The following is a 20,397-nucleotide window of genomic DNA, read 5'->3' on the forward strand; positions in this document are numbered from 1 at the left end:
TGCTGAGAATGATGGTTTCCAGCTTCATCCGTGTCCCTGCAAAGGACATGAACTCATCCTTTTTTATGGCTGCACAGGATTCCATGGTGTATATGTGCCACATTTTCTTTATCCAGTCTATGATTAATGGGCATTTGGGTTGGCTCCAAGACTTTGCTATTGTAAACAGTGCCACAGTGAGCATACGTGTGCATGTGTCTTTATAATAGAACGATTTATAATCCTTTGGGTATATACCTAGTAATGGTATTGCTGGGTCAGATGGTATTTCTATTTCTAGATCCTTGAGGAATTGCCACACTGTCTTCCACAATGGTTGAACTAATTTACATTCTCACCAACAGTGTAAAAGCATTCCTATTTCTCCACATCCTCTCCAGCATCTGTTGTCTGCAGATTTTTTAATGACCGCCGTTCTAACTGGTGTGAGATGGTATCTCAATGTAGTTTTAATTTGCATTTCTCTAATGACCAGTGTTGATGAGCAGTTTTTCATATGTTTGTCGGCTGTATTTCTGGTACCAAAACAGCGATATAGACCAATGGAACAGAACAGAGGCCTCGGAAGTAATGCCACACATCTACAACCATCTGATCTTTGACAAACTGGCCAAAAACAAGCAGTGGGGAAAGGATTCCCTGTTTAATAAATGGCGTTGGGAAAACTGGCTAGCCATGTGCAGAAAGCTGAAACTGGGCCCCTTCCTTACACCGTATAAAAAAATTAACTCCAGATGTATGTCCTCTTTTGAAAAGTGTCTGTTCATATCCTTAGCCCACTTTTTGATGGGGTTGTTTGTTTTTTTCTTGTAAATTTGTTTAAGTTTTTTATAGATTCTGGATATTAGCCCTTTGTCAGATGGGTAGATTGCAAAAGTTTTTCCCATTCTATTGGTTGCCAGTTCACTCTAATGATAGTTTCTTTTGCTGTGCAGAACTCTTAAGTTTAATTAGATCCCATTTGTCTATTTTGGCTTTTGTTGCCATTGCTTTTGGTGTTTTACTCATGAAGTCCTTCCCTATGCCTATGTCCTGAATGGTATTGCCTAGGTTTTCTTCTAGGATTTTTATGGTGTTAGTTAGGTCTTATGTTTTAATCTTTAATCCATCCGGAGTTAATTTTTGTATAAGGTGTAAGGAAGGGGTCCAATTTCAGCTTTCTGCACGTGGCTAGCCAGTTTTCCCAACACCATTTATTAAACAGAGAATCCTTTCCCCATTGCTTGTTTTTGTCAAGTTTGTAAAAGATCAGATGGTTGTAGATGTGTGGCATTAATTCTGAGGCCTCTGTTTTGTTCCATTGGTCTATATCTCTGTCTTGGTACCAGTACCATGCTGTTCTGATTACCATAGCCGTGTAGTATAGTTTGAAGTCAGGTAGCATGATGCCTGCAGCTTTGTTCTTTTTCTTGGGATTGTCTTCGCTATGCGGGCTCTTTTTTGTTCCATATTAAGTTTAAGATTGTTTTTTCCAATTCTGTGAAGAAGGTCAGTGGTAGCTTGATGGGGGATAGCATTGAATCTATAAATTACTTTGGGCGGTATAGCCATTTTCACAACGTTGATTCTTCCTAACCATGAACATGGAATGTTTTTACATCTGTTTGTGTCCTCTCTTATTTCCTTGAGGAGTGGTTTGTAGTTCTCCTTGAAGAGGTCCTTCATGTCCCTTGTTAGTTGTATTCCTAGGTATTTTATTCTCTTTGTAACAGTTGTAAATGGGAGTTCGCTCATGATTTGGCTGTCTGTTATTTGTGTATAGGAATGCTTGTGATTTGGGCACATTGATTTTGTGTCCTGAAACTTTGCTGAAGTTGCTTATCATCTTAAGGAGATTTGGGGCCGAGATGATGGTGTCTTCTAAAGATACAATCATGTCGCCTGCAAATAGAGACAATTTGACTACCTCTTTTCTAATTGAATACCCTTTATTTCTTTTTCTTGCCTGATTGCTCTGACCAGAACTTCCAATACTATGTTGAATAGGAGTGGTGAGAGAGGGCACCCTTGTCTTGTGCCAGTTTTCAAAGGGAATGCTTCCAGTTTTTGCCCATTCAGTATGATATTGGCTGTGGGTTTGTCATAAATAGCTTTTATTATTTTGAAATATGTTCCATTGATACCTAGTTTATTGAGAGTTTTTAGCATAAAGCACTGTTGAATTTCGTTGAAGGCCTTCTCTGCATCCATTGAAATAATCATGTGGGTTTTGTCTTTGGTTCTGTTTATGTGATGGATTACATTTATAGATTTGTGTATGTTGAACCAGTCTTGCATCCCCGGGATGAAACCGACTTGATCATGATGAATAAGCTTTTTGATGGGCTGTTGGATTCGGTTTGCCAGTATTTTATTGAAGATTTTCGCATCAATGTTTATCATGGATATTGGCCTGAAATTTTCTTTTTTAGTTGTATCTCTGCAAAGTTTTGATATCAGGATGATGTTGGTCTCATAAAATGAGTTAGGGAGGATTCTCTCTTTTTGTATTGTTTGGAATGGTTTCAGAAGGAATGGTACCCACTCTTCTTTGTACATTTGGTAGAATTTAGCTGTGAAGCTATCTGGTTCTGGAGGTTTTTTGGTTGTTGGGCTATTAATTGCTACCTGAACTTCATACCTTTTTATTGGTCTTTTCAGGGATTCAACTTCTTCCTGGGTTAGTCTTGGGAGGGTGTAAGTGTCCAGGAATTTGTCCATTTATTCTAGATTTACTGGTTTATTTGCATAGAGGTCTCTGATGGTAGTTTGTATTTCTGTGGAATTGCTGGTGATAGATATCCCCCTTACCATTTTTTTATTGCATCTATTTAATTCTTCTCTTTTCTTTTTTATTAATCTGGCTAGCAGTCTATTTTGGTGATCTTTTCAAAAAAACAAGCTCTTGGATTCATTGATTTTTTTGAAGGGTTTTTTTGTGTCTCTGTCTCATTCAGTTCTGCTCTGATCTTAGTTATTTCTTGTCTTCTGCTAGCTTTTGAATTTGTTTGTTCTTGCTCCTCTAGTTCTTTTAATCGTGACGTTAGGGTGTCAATTTTAGAACTTTCCTCCTTTCTCTTGTGGGCATTTAGTGCTATAAATTTCCCTCTAGACACCGCTTTAAATGTGTCCCAGAGATTCTGATACGTTATGTCTTTGTTCTCATTGGTTTCAAAGAACATCTTTATTTCTGCCTTCATTTCATTATTTATCTATTAGTCATTCAGGAGCAGGTTGTTCAGTTTCCATGTAGTTGTGCAGTTTTGAGTGAGTTTCTTAATCCTGAATTCTAATTTGATTGCACTGTGGTCTGAGAGACTATTTGTTATGATTTCCATTCTTTTGCATTTGCTGAGAAGTAATTTACTTCCAATTATGTGGTCAATTTTAGAGTAAGTGTGACATGATGGTGAGAAGAATGTATATTCTGTTGATTTGGGGTAGATAGTTCTGTAGATGTCTATTAGGTCCACTTGGTCCAGATCTGAGTTCAAGTCCTGGATGTCCTTGTTAATTGTCTGTTTTGTTGATCTTTCTAATATTGACAGCGGGGTATTAAAGTCTCCCACTATTATTGTGTGGGAATCTAAGTCTCTTTGTAGGTCATTAGGAACATGATTTATGTATCTGGGTGCTTCTGTATTGGGCGCATATGTATTTAAGATAGTTAGCTCTTCTTGTTGCATTGATCCCTTTACCATTATGTAATGCCCTTCTTTATCTCTTTTGATCTGTGTTGGTTTAAAGTCTGTTTTATCAGAGACTAGGATTGTAACCCCTGCTTTTTTTTGTTCTCCATTTGCTTAATAAATCCTCCTCCATCCCTTTATTTTGAGCCTATGTGTGTCTTTGCACGTAAGATGATTCTCCTGAATACAGCACACCTATGGGTCTTGGTTACTGATCTTTCAGTGCCTTGCATAACAGAAAACCTTTAAGAAACTTTAGAAAATAGCCTCTGCTTCATTTTTTTCATCCACATTTTAGCTGGTACCTCTAATTGGTGAAAATTAATTTGCATCCACAATCCAAACAGTATTTTTTTTGCCTTCCAACCTCATAGCCCAAGAGAGTAAATGAAAGGTCATAGGAATGGGTGATGAATACCAACTGATAATATCTAGCCCAACCATTTCCAGGTTCAGTTAGATGTTCTTTCTTAGATGTTTGAGGAATAACTCACTTTAGGTACATTTGAAGTCGAATATTGGCTGGGCACAATGGCTAACGCCTGTAATCCTAGCACATTGGGAGGCTGAGGATGGAGGATCTCTGGCGCCCAGGAGTTCAAGACCAGCTGGGCAACATAGACCCTGTCTCTTTTAAAAAAAAGAAAGGAAAGGAAAGGAAAAAAGAAAGCAAATATTATCCGTAAACCTTTCTTCTTCTTTCCTTCTCTGTTCTTCCTCTCAGGTACCTTTTTAAGTTAATGGCATCTACTGGCCGTGCAGTTAAAATTGGTCCTTTTTCGTAATCATTCAGCACATTTAATTTTGTCTTTTGTATTAGTTTCTTTCATCTACCCGTTCTTCCACCCACTTTCCACTGCTCTAATTCAGCCATCTCAGCCACATCTTTTATCATATGTTTATCGTATATCCTAAACTACCTTGTTTCCTTTATCACTCTGAAATTCATGTTTTCATTTGTCTGAAATGTTATTCAGTCATCTGCTGGGTGACTGTCATCCTCTTTTTATGTCTGTACCTCTTGGCTCATATCTTCATACATAATGGCATATTGTTTTGTAATCATTTGTTGTTTTCATCTCCTACCAGATGGAATTTGTAGAGTACAAAGGTACTGTCCTATTTATCTTTTTTTTTTTTTTTTTTAATTTATCCATTGGTACACAGTGTCCTGTTTATCTTGAACCTATCTTTCTCAGGCCCAAGTTGAGGCATAGGGCTTACAGAAGATGCTTGATAAATATTTGGATAATGAATTTGCATCATTAGTCAATTCTGACTAATTTACTGACTAAAAGTGTATGAAATGTTACTTGTATATATTGTAGCTGTGTTATTAGTAATTTAATGTGTAGAGATGCATTAGAATGGTTTTGTAGGGTTATAGTCTTAAGGGTTTTTTTTTTATCAGAAATTTTAGAATTTGGTAGACAAATTCTAAAAGAAATACAGCACTTTTTAATTAAGCAAGTAATCATACATATTTATTTTTGAAAGTCAACTAATGTTTTAGTTAGAATAGTCTGTATTTTTATTTTCACAGTTTAAAAATGTATATAGCAACATACACGGTAGAAATAGTCTCCTGTCACTTCAGGACAGGGATGCATTCTGAGAAATGTGTCATTAGGTTATTTTGTTGCTATGTGAACATAGAGTGTACTTACACAAACGTAGATGGCATGGCTTACTACACACCTAGGCTACATGGTATAGCATACTGCTCCTAGTCTGCAAATTTGTACAGCTTATTACTGTAGGCAGTTTAACAGAATGGCGAATATTTGTGTAGCTAAATATATCTAAACATAAAAAGGTACAGTAATTGTGTAATATTGTGTCATCATCTGGGACCACTGCAGTCAATTGTTAACAAAAATGTTATTATGTGGTATATGACTGTACATGAATACACACACACACACACAATTTATTTTTTTGAGACAGACTTTCATGCTTGTTGCCCAGGCTGGAGTGCAGTGGTGCGATCTTGGCTCACTGCAACCTCTGCCTCCCAGGTTCAAGTGATTCTCCTGCCTCAGCCTCCCTAGTAGCTGGGATTATAGACACTTGCCACCATGCTTGGCTAATTTTATATTTTTAATAGAGATGGGGTTTCACCATGTTGGCCAGGCTGGTCTCTAACTCCTGACCTCAGGTGATCTACCTACTTTGGACTCCCAAAGTGCTGGGATTACAGGTGCGAGCTACCACGCCTGGCCTGCAATTTATTAAAACATAGGTTCATGCTACACATTGAGAAGTTTGTAATTTTATCTTCAAATTCCCCTACCGCTTTCCTTCCATAAACTTTAGATATTCTCTGAAAGTGGGTTGGTGTCCAGGATAATTTTACTTTTAAGCACAGTGTATTTGGGCTTAGCTAGCTGGGTCCAGCCTGCCCTGTAGTTTTCTTGAACATGGAGGGCTGGGCATTGGTTCTGACCAAGTTAAGTGGTAGATATCCCAAGCAAGGATTCATTCCACCCTATGGTAAGTGTCCTCAATTTTTTAAGGCGTTTTAAAACTCAGTATTTGTCTTTACCTTTTCCTTTATGATTCTAAAATTGGTTTAGCATTATAAGAGGGTGCTTTTTATGCATGCCAGGTTAGCAGTCTGTGTGAAAGTTCTCTTGTCTTCACAGTGTTGTCACACACTCAGCCAGTTTGTTGTATTGTACCAGTTTCCTCCAAAAGTTTTTCTGAAGCCTATTTGTGAAACTCCAAGTAAATCACATTAAAATTTGATACAATGGCTATTTGTATAATTAAAATTTAATCTGTTGTATTTCTGTTCACTCTTGTAGCCCTCTGATTCTGTTCACATTACAAATGATGATGAAAGATTTCTACATCATCTTATCATAGAGGAGAAGGAAAAAGATAGCTTTACTGCTGTGGTTATCACAGGGGTACAACCAGAACATATACAGTACTTGAAAAATTATTTCCATCTTTGGACACGACAGTTAGCGTAAGTAATTATATTTGGCTTAGGAAACGTTGCTACTTAGCTTTTTTAAGACAGAAAATATTACAGATACATTGAGGCCTCTTTGGTATCCTTTTTGCTTCTGTCTCATTTTCTTCCCATCAGTATTATTCAGTACTCTGTTGTTATTGAAACAGCTCTCTATTTATTCTGTAAATACTTATAGATCATCTCTAGTATACTGAGCATTATTTGAGGAACAGGATTTTTACAATATTATAAAATTTAAAATGAACTTCACAACTTGTCAAATTGAGGACTATGTCACTTCCACAACCCCATTTTGTGCTACCTTTCCATAGCACCTGTCATAATCTTCCATACCACGTATATATATAATTTTTTTTGTTAAATTCACTGCTGTATTTTCAGTGTTTTCTAGAAGAATACTTGCTACATGGTAGATGCTCAAATTGTTTATCAAATGAATGAATGCATTAAGCCTATTAAAATAAAAAATATATATACATTGTGCCTATATGACATTAGTACTAAAAATAATTACTGTGTTTTTATTCCAGTAAAACTTGTAGGGACTGTGTATCCCATTAGACCAAATCAGAGGAATAGTTATTTAATGGCTCTAAAATTATTTTTTATAGCTGTGTGATACATATGGTTTACTGGATTGTTTCCCTTATTTATATTAGTCTGAATTACTGAGACTTGCAAAATGGGTACATCTGCACAAAATTCATATTTAAAAAATGTATCTTTTTACATTTACCCAAAAGACTATTACTCTTGAGAGTCTCAGTTTTGTACATAGATGTATACTAACAGAATTTTAATTTTTTTTTTTTTTGGGAAAATAAATTTGATTTTAGGAATACTTCTTGAATATTTCTGTTTATCACTGCTGTTACCCAAGGTATTTAAATAGGACATTGCAGTTTTCTTCTTTAAGTATATATTTTGTTAGCTGTTTTATAGTTATAGTTTCTTTTTACTGAAGGAACTCTGGACATTAACACATAACTAAAATATACTTTGGCTCTAATAAAGAAGGATTATGAGGAAATATTGCAAATTTCTATTTCACAGATACAGGCATGATTATTTTATAATCTTGAGTAATACTATCAAAATATAATCTTTTTTAAATCTTTACTTAAAGAATAAAGAGGCGTTGATTTCCAAAGTGTTGATTTTCAGTGAAACGATGTCAAATTTATTAGTTTTGTTTCTGAAATGTTGCGGTAAGATTGTCTCAGTGCTATAGGAGAGGAGAGATGAATATTCTAGAATAGGAGTGCCCAATCCCCTGATTGCGAACTGGCACCCGTCTGCGGCCTGTTAGGAACCAGGCCCCACAGTGAGTGGCGGGTAAACGAGTGAAGCATTACTGCCTGGCTCTGCCTTCTGTCAGATCAGAGGCAGCACTTGATTTCTCTCAGGAACATGAACCCTAATGTGAACTGTGCATGTGAGGCATCTGGGTTGCATGCTCCTTATGAGGCTAATACCTGATGATCTAAGGTGAATTCATCCCAAACCACCCTCCTCAACTCTCATCCCTGGAAAAATTGTCTTCCACGAAACTGGTTTTGATGCCAAAAAGACTGGGGACTGCTGTTCTAGAATGATATTCTCATATTGAGATTAGATATCTAATCGAGTGTACCCCCAACAATTGAATCCTTTCTGGAACATACCTGACAAGTAGAATTATAGACTCTTGCTGTCTAGTTTATATTTATTTGATGAATTATTTCCCGTAGAAATATAAAGTGTATGGTGTTTGAAGTTGGAAAGGCCTGGGTTGAAGCCCATGGCTCCCTAACTCTATTCTGTGATGTCAGATAAATTATATATCCTCCTTGCACCCCAGGTTCTGTATCTGTAAAATGAGATGTAATAATACCTGCATCTCAGTTGTTTTTGCCATTTAAAAAAAATGGAATACCTATTTTAAAATGCTTAATAAAATGCTTAATACCTAGTAAATAGTGTTAAAAATTTTTTGAAGGAAGATTATATTAACTATATTGTTATGTGAATTAAAAGTATATTCTTCTCTATTTTAGGCATATTTATCATTACTATATTCATGGCCCAAAAGGAAATGAAATACGAACATCAAAAGAAGTTGGACCTTTCAACAACATCGATATTGAAGTAAGAGAAAAATCCATCTTAAAATATTAAAAATTATGAGATATGTGTTCCAGTCTCAAATGACTTGGGATAATAAAAAACACTTGATAATTAGACAACTTCTCTCTCCTTGTTTTTTACCAAACTGTTTTCATTGTTTGATATCCAACTAAAGAGATTATTCCTAGATGTATTTTTCTTGAACCTTTATTTACTGTAATGCTTGGTTTATCTTTGTCTCTCTTCTGTAGAGATATGCATTGTTACTAAACATCAGTCATCTCTTGAAGCATGGAGGAGATGATGTAGCTTTCCTTTTGTTTGTAGAAGTTATATCGTGGTGACAAGATTTAGCAGCACAGAGCATCTGAGTGTTGGATTCTAAATATCCTAACCCACATGTTAGAATTTCACATATAATATTGTCCCATTTCCTACCTCTAGCAAGAAATCTTGAATTAAATGTACTCATGACTTATCTTTCCTTTGGCTCTGATTTGCTGTTTCTTTGCTTACAATATATTTTTTAGTAGTATGTTCCTTATCGAGATGCTACTTAAACCTATTTAACTCATATATAAATATATATATTTCATTAAGCCAGATTATTACTTGTACAAATAAACATAATTTTTATTTATTCTGTTGTTGAATCATAGCTGAGAACAAAAGTAAAGTTACCATAGAATTTAATTATTTTTGTTTCATTTTTATTTTAGATTTCTATGTTTGAAAAAGGGAAGACACCTAAGATTGTCAACCTAAGGGAAATACAAGATGACATGCAGACGTTGTATATAAACACAGCAGCTGATAGTTTTGAGTTCAAGGCTCATGTTGAAGGAGACGGTGTAGTGGAAGGAATTATCCGTTATCATCCATTCTTATATGATAGAGAAACTTACCCTGACGATCCGTGTTTTCCATCAAGTAGGTTAATCTGTTTTCTTAGTTATAAAATGTGAAGTTGTGATTTAGGACAGTGATTTATTTAAATGATTATCAGTTAGGCTATTAAAGTTAGCTAAATAAATATTAAACTTTTTTTCTTATGCAAGTCTTAGGTTGTTAGGTATTTGTAATTTTTGTAATTCTTGATTTTTGTGTACATTCATTTCTAGATGAATAAATCTTTAATGAACTATTAGTTCTATTACAAAACTAAACTTTTAGATGTGTATGCATGTTAATCATTTATATGTTCTCCTTATTGTCTTCTCTGTATCCTTGTAGTTTTACACTTTATGCAGTCGTATCTTCAGCTTTTTCTTTATGCTTTCTGATTTTGTTGTATTTTAGAAAGGCTTTTTACAACTCAAGATTATATAAATCTATAGCTTTTTTGTTTTCATTGTCATTTTATGGTCATGCATCTGTGTTTTCCTTTTTTATATGTAGGGTGAGGTGGGGTTTTATTTATTTATTTAAATTTTTGAGTGATGGGGTCTTGGCATGTTGCTCAGGCTGGTCTTGAATTCCTGTTCTGAAACATTCTTCCTGCCTTGGCCTCCCAGAGTACTAGGATTACATGTGTGAGTCACCATACCTGGCCCTTTTTTTTTTGGTAGAGAGATAGGGATTAATAATATTTTCTATGTGGTATTCGGTTTCTTAGTACTAGTTATTGAATATTATAATTTACCCAATAGTTAGACATATTACTTTTGTAATATAAAGTTTCCATAAGTCTAGATTCTTTACTATTAGGTACTGTTTTATATTTTATATATCAGTAATGATACTGTCTTGTAGCTTTATCTTGTAATTTGGTATCTTTGGGTCAAAACATTTTCACTGTTGTTCCTTTTTGAGAATAGTATTATAAACTTTTGCTCTCTAGATAATTTTGGAATCAGCTTCGTACATTCTCTTAAAATAATCCTAGTGGGATTATTGGGGTTGCATTGAATTTATAGATTAACAATGTTAAACTTTTTCATTCAGAATACTTAGTATATTCTTAGTTTTGTAGGGTCTGCAACCAGATTTCCTGATTTGAATTCCATCTTTGCCGCTTCCTATTGAACAAACTACTCCCTACCTTAGTTTCCTTATCTGTGAAATGGGTAGTTCATACCTCATAGGGTTGTTGTGAAGAACAAATTATAAAACTGGGGCACCTTCTTAGAATAGTGCTCACCACTATTTAGTAGTGCTCCTGTTCAGTGCATGTTGTTACTCAGTGGCTCCACTGGACTTTTTGTTTTTGTTTTGGAGACAAAGTCTTATGTTGCCACCCAGACTGGAGAGCAGTGGTGTAATCTAGGCTCACTGCAATCTTTGCCTCCTGGGTTCAAGAAGTTCTTGTGGCTCAGCCTCACAAGTAACTGGGACTACAGGTGCCCATTACCATGCCAGGCTAATCTTTTGTATTTTATTAGAGACATGGTTTTGTCGTATTGCCCAGGGTGGTACCTGAACTCAGGCAGTCCTCCCACCTCAGCCTCCCAAAGTGCTAGGATTACAGGCATGAGTTACTGTGTCCAGCCATCTCTGACCTCTTAAGTTTGCTATTTCCAATTTTTGTGTGCTAATACACCAAAAGATATAAAGTTTTTCAAATGCTGTCTTAAAAGAAGAGCCATTAAGTTGAGGGATCAATCAGAGGGATTCTCCTCTAGGAGATAAAGTGATTTTGTTTGATTGAAAGGATTATATAAGAGACTTCTTGTGAGGGCTTTTGGGGAGAAGGTTTTATTTTAGGTGGATGAACTCTAATACCAGGTTAGCTGAGGTGTTAATATGTCAGGATCATGTTGTTTAATCCTAATTTATCCGGATATATGAGAGTGTGTTGCTAATAAACATAATGTCATAGACAACTGTGCTAATTAATCCTCTTGATGTGTAGTAACATATCTTACAATTCTGTGTACATTTTTTCCATGATTACCTGAATCTGAAAAGGAAATAATTTCTAAAAAGTAAACTTAATTTTAGCATCATTCACTAATTTGTCCAAACTAGGTAAACTTGTTGCTATTAGATGTCATAAATTTCTCAGGTGATTTTCTTGTTAACATACTAGTTGTGATAAAATTGTGAAACTGTTTTAGATAAAGGATTTAAGCTCCTGTATTTGTAGGAAAGAGGGATTTTGCTATAGGGGATAATAATCTTTTTGGATGTAAGGCTCTTTTAACCCTATAAATAGATTCTAAAGATGACAGGCCCAGCAGCTAGTATAATACTTTTAACAGATTGTGTATATAAGTAATTACTGACTTTTAAATGACAGACACCATTGGTAATGTGGAACCACTTTGGAAAACTGCCTTTTTGTGGGCAGAGTATAAAACTACCTTTAGGTTTTATAGAATGAAGCTTGAAAGATTGTATGTGTTTGTTTCATTATTTCTCGCATTTTAGCAATAAACATTTTGTTCCATTTGCTCTTTTGATCTAGAATTAAAAGATGAAGATGATGATGATGATTGTTTCATACTTGAGAAAGCAGCTAGAGGGAAAAGGCCTATTTTTGAATGTTTTTGGAATGGACGATTAATACCATATACATCAGTTGAAGAGTAAGTTTGATTTTTGCTGAAATTATATTTTTACAACCTAATTTTTTTACTAACTAACATTTTGTTCTGTTTAAGCTTTGACTGGTGTACTCCTCCTAAGAAGAGAGGGCTTGCACCAATTGAATGCTACAATAGAATATCTGGTGCATTATTCACTAATGACAAATTCCAGGTCAGCACAAATAAACTGACGTTTATGGATCTTGAGCTAAAATTGAAAGATAAGAACACTCTTTTTACAAGGATTTTAAATGGACAGGTATGATTTTTAAATATAAAGTTCTGGATATTTGCAAGTGTTTTATTTTTAAGTAAAAGATACCAGCACTGTAGTTTTTATTGATATTTTGCGTCAAAAGACTATGATGTATAAATATTTTATGAGCAGCAAATGTTCACATTACTAAAAAATTTTAAACAAATTAGACTAGGTTGGGATGGGATTTAGAATTTACATATCTTTATTAGTTTTTTTTTTTTTTTTTAAGACAAAATTTCGCTCTGTCGCCCAAGCTGGAGTGCAGTGATGCAATCTTGGCTTACTGCAACCTCTGCCTCCTGGGTTCAGGGTATTCTCCCTCCTCAGTCTCCTGAGTAGCTGGGACTACAGGCACATGCCACCATGCCTGGCTAATTTTTGTACTTTTAGTAGAGATGGGGTTTTACCATGTTGGCAAGGCTGGTCTGGAACTCCTGACCTCAGGTGATCCACTCGCTTTCAGCCTCCTAAACTGCTGGGATTACACCTTGCCCGGCCAAGATCTTAATATTAAGCCCTTGACATAGTAGAAGCCACAGAAGCATCTTAATGAGAACATGTATGAACAGTTGTACTTCTTTTAAGATGTATATTTGTAGATTAATAACCTAATTGTGCAATTTTTAGCTAGTCTTGAGGGTAAAAATGGGGTAAAACTGTGAAGTACTTTGAGCTAAAAGATGGTTTGAGATTGATCAGTATTAAAATACATGCATTGATTAATATTAACAAGAATGATTCCACTTTGAAATTTGTTAAAAAGTTGAGTGTAACTAGCATACTAGTATATGCACAGACCTCAGAAATTTTTACTCGATACTATTCTTTCAGTAGTTTAATGTTGAATTGCCAAGAAATAGATGATTTTATTATCAACTTATTGCTGGACAATGAATACAATGCATAGCGAATAGTATTTATAGTCAGTCATTCCTAAAAGATGTTGAAATTAATTTTGCTATTATGAAGATTCTGAATCATAGATTAGGATACTTTTATTCACTGAGAAAGGTCTTACCAAAATAAGTTACTATTCAGTTATAATACCCTTAGAATTCATTTATAATATGGTGTTCATTATCCAACTTTTATTGCGCAGTGGGTCTTTTCAAAAGCTATCCAGAATAAATTAATTCTATTCCTTTGTTACACTGTACTTTTAAAATATGTATTTTCTAATTTTGAAAAATTCAAGCTGGGTATGATGGTTCACACCTGTAATCTTGGCTAATTGAGAGGCTGAAGGAGGAAGATGGCTTGAGGCCAGGAGTTCAAGACCAGCCTGGGCAATATAGTGAGACTACCTCTCTATTTAAAAAATAAAAATGAAGAAGAAGAAAGAAAAGAAATGTTCAAGTACATAGAAAAGTTGAAAGAATATTATAAAATGAATGTCAGCATACTCTTCCCTAGATTAACTGCCACCTTCATATGCCTACTGAATTGTACTTTGACTGTTATTGAGTGTCTGGAATTAGTGCATCTGGTAATTTGTTTGGTTGATAGTGAATCCATCCTTAGAATGTTAAAAGTGCAGTTTAACAATTTGGTAGTCAGACTTTGTGGTTCCTAGTTAATAATTTAATATCCCTGTCAAGACGGCAAACTGACAACAATGATTTGCTGATTTAGGAAAGAGTTGGTACCTAGGTATAGGAATAAGGGCAGCAACAATTTCCTGAAAACTGTATACCATTTTGGATATATGAGTCTTTACGATGTATATATATTTCTTATTCATATAACTAAAATATAAAATTTATTAATAAACTAAGATAGTATCTTTCTTGACAGCAAGCTTCAAAAACTTTGGCTGAAATTATTTTTAATTTTGCCTTTCCTTTGGAAATGGTATATTGTGGTGTAAAGTACATAAGCACCTTATGCTTGAACACAAATTTCTATATTCTCTTTAAACAGGGTGAAGAACTGTTGGCAAAAACACATCTTCTTAAGTATTATTAGAAAACACTTGACTTTTATAGTTTGAGTTTATTTTTTGGATAGGCTATATATATAAAATAGAAAATTGAAAAGTACATTTTGCATAGCAGTGTTTCTCAACCTTTTTTCATTATCACCTTCATAAGGAGTCTTTTCTTGCATCTTTTTCTCAACTGCTTCTCCCAATGAAATTTTACTATTGTAGATTTACTATCTGTTGTTTGTATATTGTATTCATGGTTATTACATTGATACACAACGAGATTTTTATCGTCCCATTGAGAATGTGATTTACAGTGAGAAGGCTTTCACTTACCCCTTTTCTGGAGCTAGCTAGTTCTCCTCCTAGGCAGCAAGGGTTCATCAGTTTTTAGTGTATCCTAGGAATTAAAGGAGGAAAGAAAGATTTTATTGTTGGCATTGACCACTGAGACCTTCGTTCTAAGAATGATATCAAATTTTTCTTCTTTGATAATCCTTTTGTTTGAAATATTCTAAATGTGTAAAGGGGAAGGATCCAGCAGAATATTTAATTTTATATTAGGTTTTCTGAGTTGGGGTATATGAAAGGAAAAATAAAATGAGTGACAAATGTTTATGGTTATATTTATTTACTAGTAGATATATTTCATAAAACATTTTAAAATTCTACAGGAACAACGAATGAAAATTGACAGAGAATTTGCTCTATGGCTGAAGGACTGTCATGAAAAGTATGATAAACAAATAAAATTTACACTTTTTAAGGGAACAATTACACGTCCTGATCTTCCTTCTAAAAAGCAAGGTCCCTGGGCAACATATTCAGCAATAGAATGGGATGGAAAGATATACAAAGCAGGACAGCTGGTAGGTTTAACTTATTTTAATTTTTTTCTTATTTAATTTAATTTAAAACACATATGCAAAATCACACGTTTAGAAAATAAGCTATTTTTTAGAATTGCTTTTTCTTCCCATTCTCACATTTCATGAAAAACATTTATCCAAACTCTTAACAGGCCTGTTTGACATCAGTGTCTTCCATCATCTCTAAGGAAATTTAACTTATTTTTAGATTGAATTTTTAGTAGAATTTGAGACCAAGTTAGATGTATTAGAATTTAATAACAGTAACAATAAATAATACAAGTATTGGCACCTCAGGAGCCAGGTAAGAATGAAAAGGACAAACTGATTTTAAATTACATAATTTATTATAGTATTAAAAAAAACTATTGCCAGAGGCTCAATTAACAAGGTTTTATTGTTTCCTAAACTAAACTACTCACATGGAGATCTCAGTGTTTTATGTTTGTTTGTTTGCTTTTTAATGTAATCTCTGAAGTACTGATTTTTAAATACTTTTTTGTCGAGCCTCTGCTGACAGTAAGTTACTACACCTTTTGACTGTGTGGTGGTGAATTCAGAGATCTAGGAGATGTGCTTTGTTCTTGGGGATATTATATACTAACAGTGGAGATACTGTAAGCATAAATAATAGGTAAGAAGGGGATAAGTGCAATGAAAAGAGAGGATTAATAGTGTTTTGGCAGGTTAGAAGGAAAGGAGAGGATTTTTTTTTTTTTTTTTTTAACTTTGGCTGATGTTGTGGGTTGGGAGAAGAGAGCAGATCATTAAATACTTTGGAAAAGAAGTAGCATTTGTGTGGACCTTGAAAGGGGTAGAGGCTCAGGTTTACATAAATAATTACAAGGTAGAAGGCTGTCTGTTCTCTCCATAAATGAGAGATAACATCATATATTTAAATCTATAGAACTGGATGAGATCACCTATACTTGGTGAGAATAGCTAAAGAGGTAAAGGATTGAGCCTGGAGCTTTCCCAGCATTTAGGGGTTAGCATGAAAGTGAGGAGCTGGCAGAGGAGACTGACAGAAGGAAACTAGCAAAATATGGCATCCCTGGAGCCAACTGAAGAGTTTCAAGGAGAAAGGAGCGATCATTTTTATCAAATGCTTTGTGGTGATGGAGTAAAATGCTTTCTAGAATATAATCTGAGCATAGAGATGTGCATAGGTAAGTACAGAAAAAGAGCAAGTAGTAAAAGTTGGCTTGTCCTGCCGCCTATTTTATGTGTGAAGAGAAATAGTTTAGAAATGAGGCTAGAAAGGTAGATTGGGGATAAACTCTTGTAGTCCTTGTTGGGAATTTCTGAATCAGAATAGTGGAAATTTCCCTTAGATTTTTTAAGTCAAGTAAGGAGAAGAAATATGAGTTGATTTATTTGAAAAATAATTTTAATTTGTCAAAGTTTATAAATTGCTGTTCATAGTCTGAGAACAGAATTATATGGGGAAAAGGGGTTTCAGGTACATTGGCAATCATAAGAACTGAGTTTGAAGGAATTATGGACTTTGAAGACACATGCTTAATTCTAACATCTTTGTTTAAAGAAGTTGCTGTTTTTATGATGATTTGTTAAGTACAGAACTTCAAAAATACAATTTTATTTGAAGATAGAGTGCTGCTTTCATTCATTTTTCTAATGATAGTTACCAAGGATTTTTCCTTTGTGATAAAAGAGTTTTTTGAAAATATTATTATTAAGCCTATTTCTCTTAGTAAATCTTAATACTGAAGCTTTTTTTTTTTTTTTAACTAAATATTAGGTCAAGACAATCAAGACACTTCCCCTCTTTTATGGAAGCATAGTAAGATTTTTCCTTTATGGTGATCATGATGGAGATGTATATGCTACAGGAGGAGAGGTTCAAATTGCAATGGTAAGACCAAATAATAAAAAATACTGAAAGATTCTTGGTGTCACTTTTGCATAATTGTTAAGATACAGTATTTTATATTTTGTTCGTGACTGGTTTTCCATTGTGTAAAGTGGTTGTAGTTTTTGTGTGGATGTTTATGTATCATAGTTGATGTTTTTAATAATCTATACAATTTAATATCATATGCTAGGTTTTTGTGAACATACGTTACAACTAGTTACCACATTAATTTTATAAAGCCATATTTCCTCTATGGCCCACAAATTAGTAAACATTGGAACCAGAATTCTATCTCAGGAATGAGTAACCAAAACTGGAGTGGGTTTTTTCCCTATATCATGCTTTCTTATTAATATTTGATATACTACAACTATAGACGTTATGTAAAAAACAAACACTGTGGTGTAATGTAAGAATAGCTACTGTGGGGGGATCAATCCAAGATGGCCATTTAGGAACAGCTCAGGATTGCAGCTCCCAGTGAAAGCGCAGAGGGTGAGTGGACACAGCATTTTTATTGCCCACAGACTAGGAAATTCCCAGGCAGAGGAGCCCCATGGGTCGTCAGCGTGGCTGTTTCGGCCAGCGCGGCTTTGTCGGCCGGCTCGGCTGCTTTGCCCCCGGGCAGCTGCTTTGTCAGCGCCCCAGCACAGCGGTTCTCCATACAAAATACACTGGTCCAGGTGCCCTTTTGGCTGGCAATCAGAGCCATGGGAAGTCACCCATTCATCTGTTTAAAAAGGAGACTGAACAGGGAACCAGGACAGTAGATTCCAGGGCAAAAAAAGCGCCAGGAATCTCAGTGCCACTGTTTAAGCCAGCGCAGTGAGTCGCCGCAGGGGAAAACACACAGATCCTGATGCTTCTTCAACAGGCGACTGGAATACAAACTTAAAAAAAAAAAAAAAAAGGCTCTGAGACAGGGAGCCAGGCAATCAGGCTCGGCTGGTCCCACCCCCACAGTAGAACAGCAATCAGAAACTCTGGATTGAGAGTTTCACAGCAAGCGCAGCTGAACCCGGGATGGTACAGCTCTGTGGGGGAGGGGCGTCTGCCATTACTAAGGCACTCCGCCAATAAGGAAATAGTCTGGCATTGCTGAGGCAGTCTGCTGTTGCCGAGGCAACCCGCCATTGCTGAGGCAGCCCGCCATTATAGAGAGAGTCCGCCAATACAGAGGTGGGCCACCATTGCCGAGGCAGTTCTAACTACACCCATATAAATAGGACTGCAGGGAAGTTCACTCGGCAGCTGGATGGAGCCCACAGCAGCTCAGCAAAGCCTGTACAGGCAGACAGTGACTAGGCTGCCTCCTTGCTGGGCAGGGCAGCTCTGAAGGAAAAAAAAAAAAGAAGGCAGCAGCACAACAGAAACTCATGAATAAAGCCCTAAATCCCTGGGGCAGAGCACCTGGGAACAAAAAGCGGTTTATGAGTTCTGCTGCAGCAGACCTAAACGTACCTGCCGAGCAGCTCTGAATGAACAATGGAGCTCACAGCTCAGCATTTGAGCTCCTATAAAGAACAGACTGTCTCCTCAAGCAGCTCCCTGACACCTGTATATCCAAAGAGTCACCTCATAAAGGAGAGATCAGATGGGACAAAGATAGCAGAAGAAGAAAACTGATAGCAACCCTTACTATTCTGCAGCTGCTGCAGGTGATCCCCAGGCAAGCAGGGCCTGGAGTGGACCTCAGCAGACCTACAGCAGAGGGGCCAGACTGTCAGAAGGAAAACTAAGAAACAGAAATAACCTCAACATCAACAAACGGAATATCCACTCAGAGACTCAATCTGAAAGACAGGAACTACAAAGACGACAGGTGGATAAATCCATAAAAATGGGAAGAAACCAGCACAAAAAGGATGACAACACCTGAAACCAGAACACCGCTCCTCCTACAAGGGATCACAATTCCTCACCAGCAAGGGAACAAGGTTGGATGGAGAACAAGTGTGATGAAATGACAAAATCAGACTTTAGAAGGTGGGTAGTAAGAAACTTCTGTGAACTAAAAGAACATGTTCTAAACCAATGCAAAGAAACTAAGAACCTTGAAAAAAGATTTGACAAAATGCTAACGAGAATGGACAAAATAGAAAGTAATATAAGTGAATCGATGGAGCTGAAAAACACAACACGAGAACTTCGCGAAGCATGCACAAGTATCAACAGCCGAATTGACCAAGCAGAAGAAAGGATATCAGAGCTCGAAGATCAACTCAATGAAATAAAATGGGAAGGCAAGAATAGAGAAAAAAGGGTAAAAAGGAATGAACAAAGTATCCCAGCAATGTGGGACTATGTGGAAAGACCTAATCTACGTTTGATGGGTGTACCTGAATGCGACGAAGAGAATAAATCCAAATTGGAAAATACTCTTCAGGATATTATCCAGGAAGACTTCCCCAACCTAGCAAGGCAGGCCAATATTCAAGTCCAGGAAATACACAGAACACCACAAAGATATTCCTAACGAAGAACAACCCCAAGGCACGTAATCGTCAGATTCACCAGGGTTGAAATGACGGAGAAAATGCTAAGGGCAGCCAGAGAGAAAGGTCGGGTTACCCACAGAGGGAAGCCCATCAGACTCACAGCAGCTCCCTCAGCAGAAACCCTGCAAGCCAGAAGAGAGTGGGGGACAATATTCAACATCGTTAAAGAAGAGAACTTTCAACCCAGAATCTCCTATTCAGCCAAACTAAGCTTCATAAGTGAAGGAGAAACAAAATATTTTGTGAACATGCAAGTACTCAGAGATGTCGTCACCACCAGGCTAGTTTTACAAGAGCTCCTGAAAGAGGCTCTACACATATAAAGGAACAACCAGTACCAGCCACTCCAAAAACATGCCAAATGGTAAAGAGAATCAACACAATGAAGAATCTGCATCAACTAATGGGCAAAACAGCCAACTAGCACCAAAATGGCAGTATGAAATTCACACACAACAATATTAACCCTAAGTGTAAATGGACTAAATGCCCCAGTGAAGACACAGACTGGCAAATTGGATAAAAAGCCAAAACCTATCAGTGTGCTGTATCCAGGAAACCTATCTCACATGCAAGGATACACAAAGGCTCAAAATAAAGGGATGGAGGATTTACCAAGCAAATGGAAAGAAAAAAAAAGCAGGAGTTGGAATTCTCATCTCTGATAAATTAGACTTTAAAGCAACA

The 20,397-nt window shown here is 36.0% G+C and overlaps 1 protein-coding gene across 2 annotated transcripts in view; it reads left to right on the forward strand.

The window, feature by feature from the left end:
* SMCHD1 (structural maintenance of chromosomes flexible hinge domain containing 1) overlaps window positions 1–20,397 on the forward strand; it is a 159,599-nt gene that overhangs the window by 31,857 nt on the left and 107,345 nt on the right. For both annotated transcript variants that reach the window (XR_004273454.1, XM_032293271.1), the window contains exons 8-14: window positions 6,476–6,642; window positions 8,688–8,778; window positions 9,477–9,687; window positions 12,164–12,284; window positions 12,360–12,543; window positions 15,142–15,336; window positions 17,099–17,212. Coding sequence is in view for 1 of the 2 variants with exons in the window: in XM_032293271.1 (XP_032149162.1) it covers window positions 6,476–6,642; window positions 8,688–8,778; window positions 9,477–9,687; window positions 12,164–12,284; window positions 12,360–12,543; window positions 15,142–15,336; window positions 17,099–17,212 (1,083 nt within the window). In the remaining variant the exon portion in view is untranslated. The remainder of the gene's footprint in view (window positions 1–6,475; window positions 6,643–8,687; window positions 8,779–9,476; window positions 9,688–12,163; window positions 12,285–12,359; window positions 12,544–15,141; window positions 15,337–17,098; window positions 17,213–20,397) is intronic.

Source organism: Sapajus apella, unplaced genomic scaffold (genome assembly GCF_009761245.1).
Source record: "Sapajus apella isolate SASKATOON/1434 unplaced genomic scaffold, GSC_monkey_1.0 scaffold29, whole genome shotgun sequence".
NCBI classification, from domain to species: domain Eukaryota; kingdom Metazoa; phylum Chordata; class Mammalia; order Primates; family Cebidae; genus Sapajus; species Sapajus apella.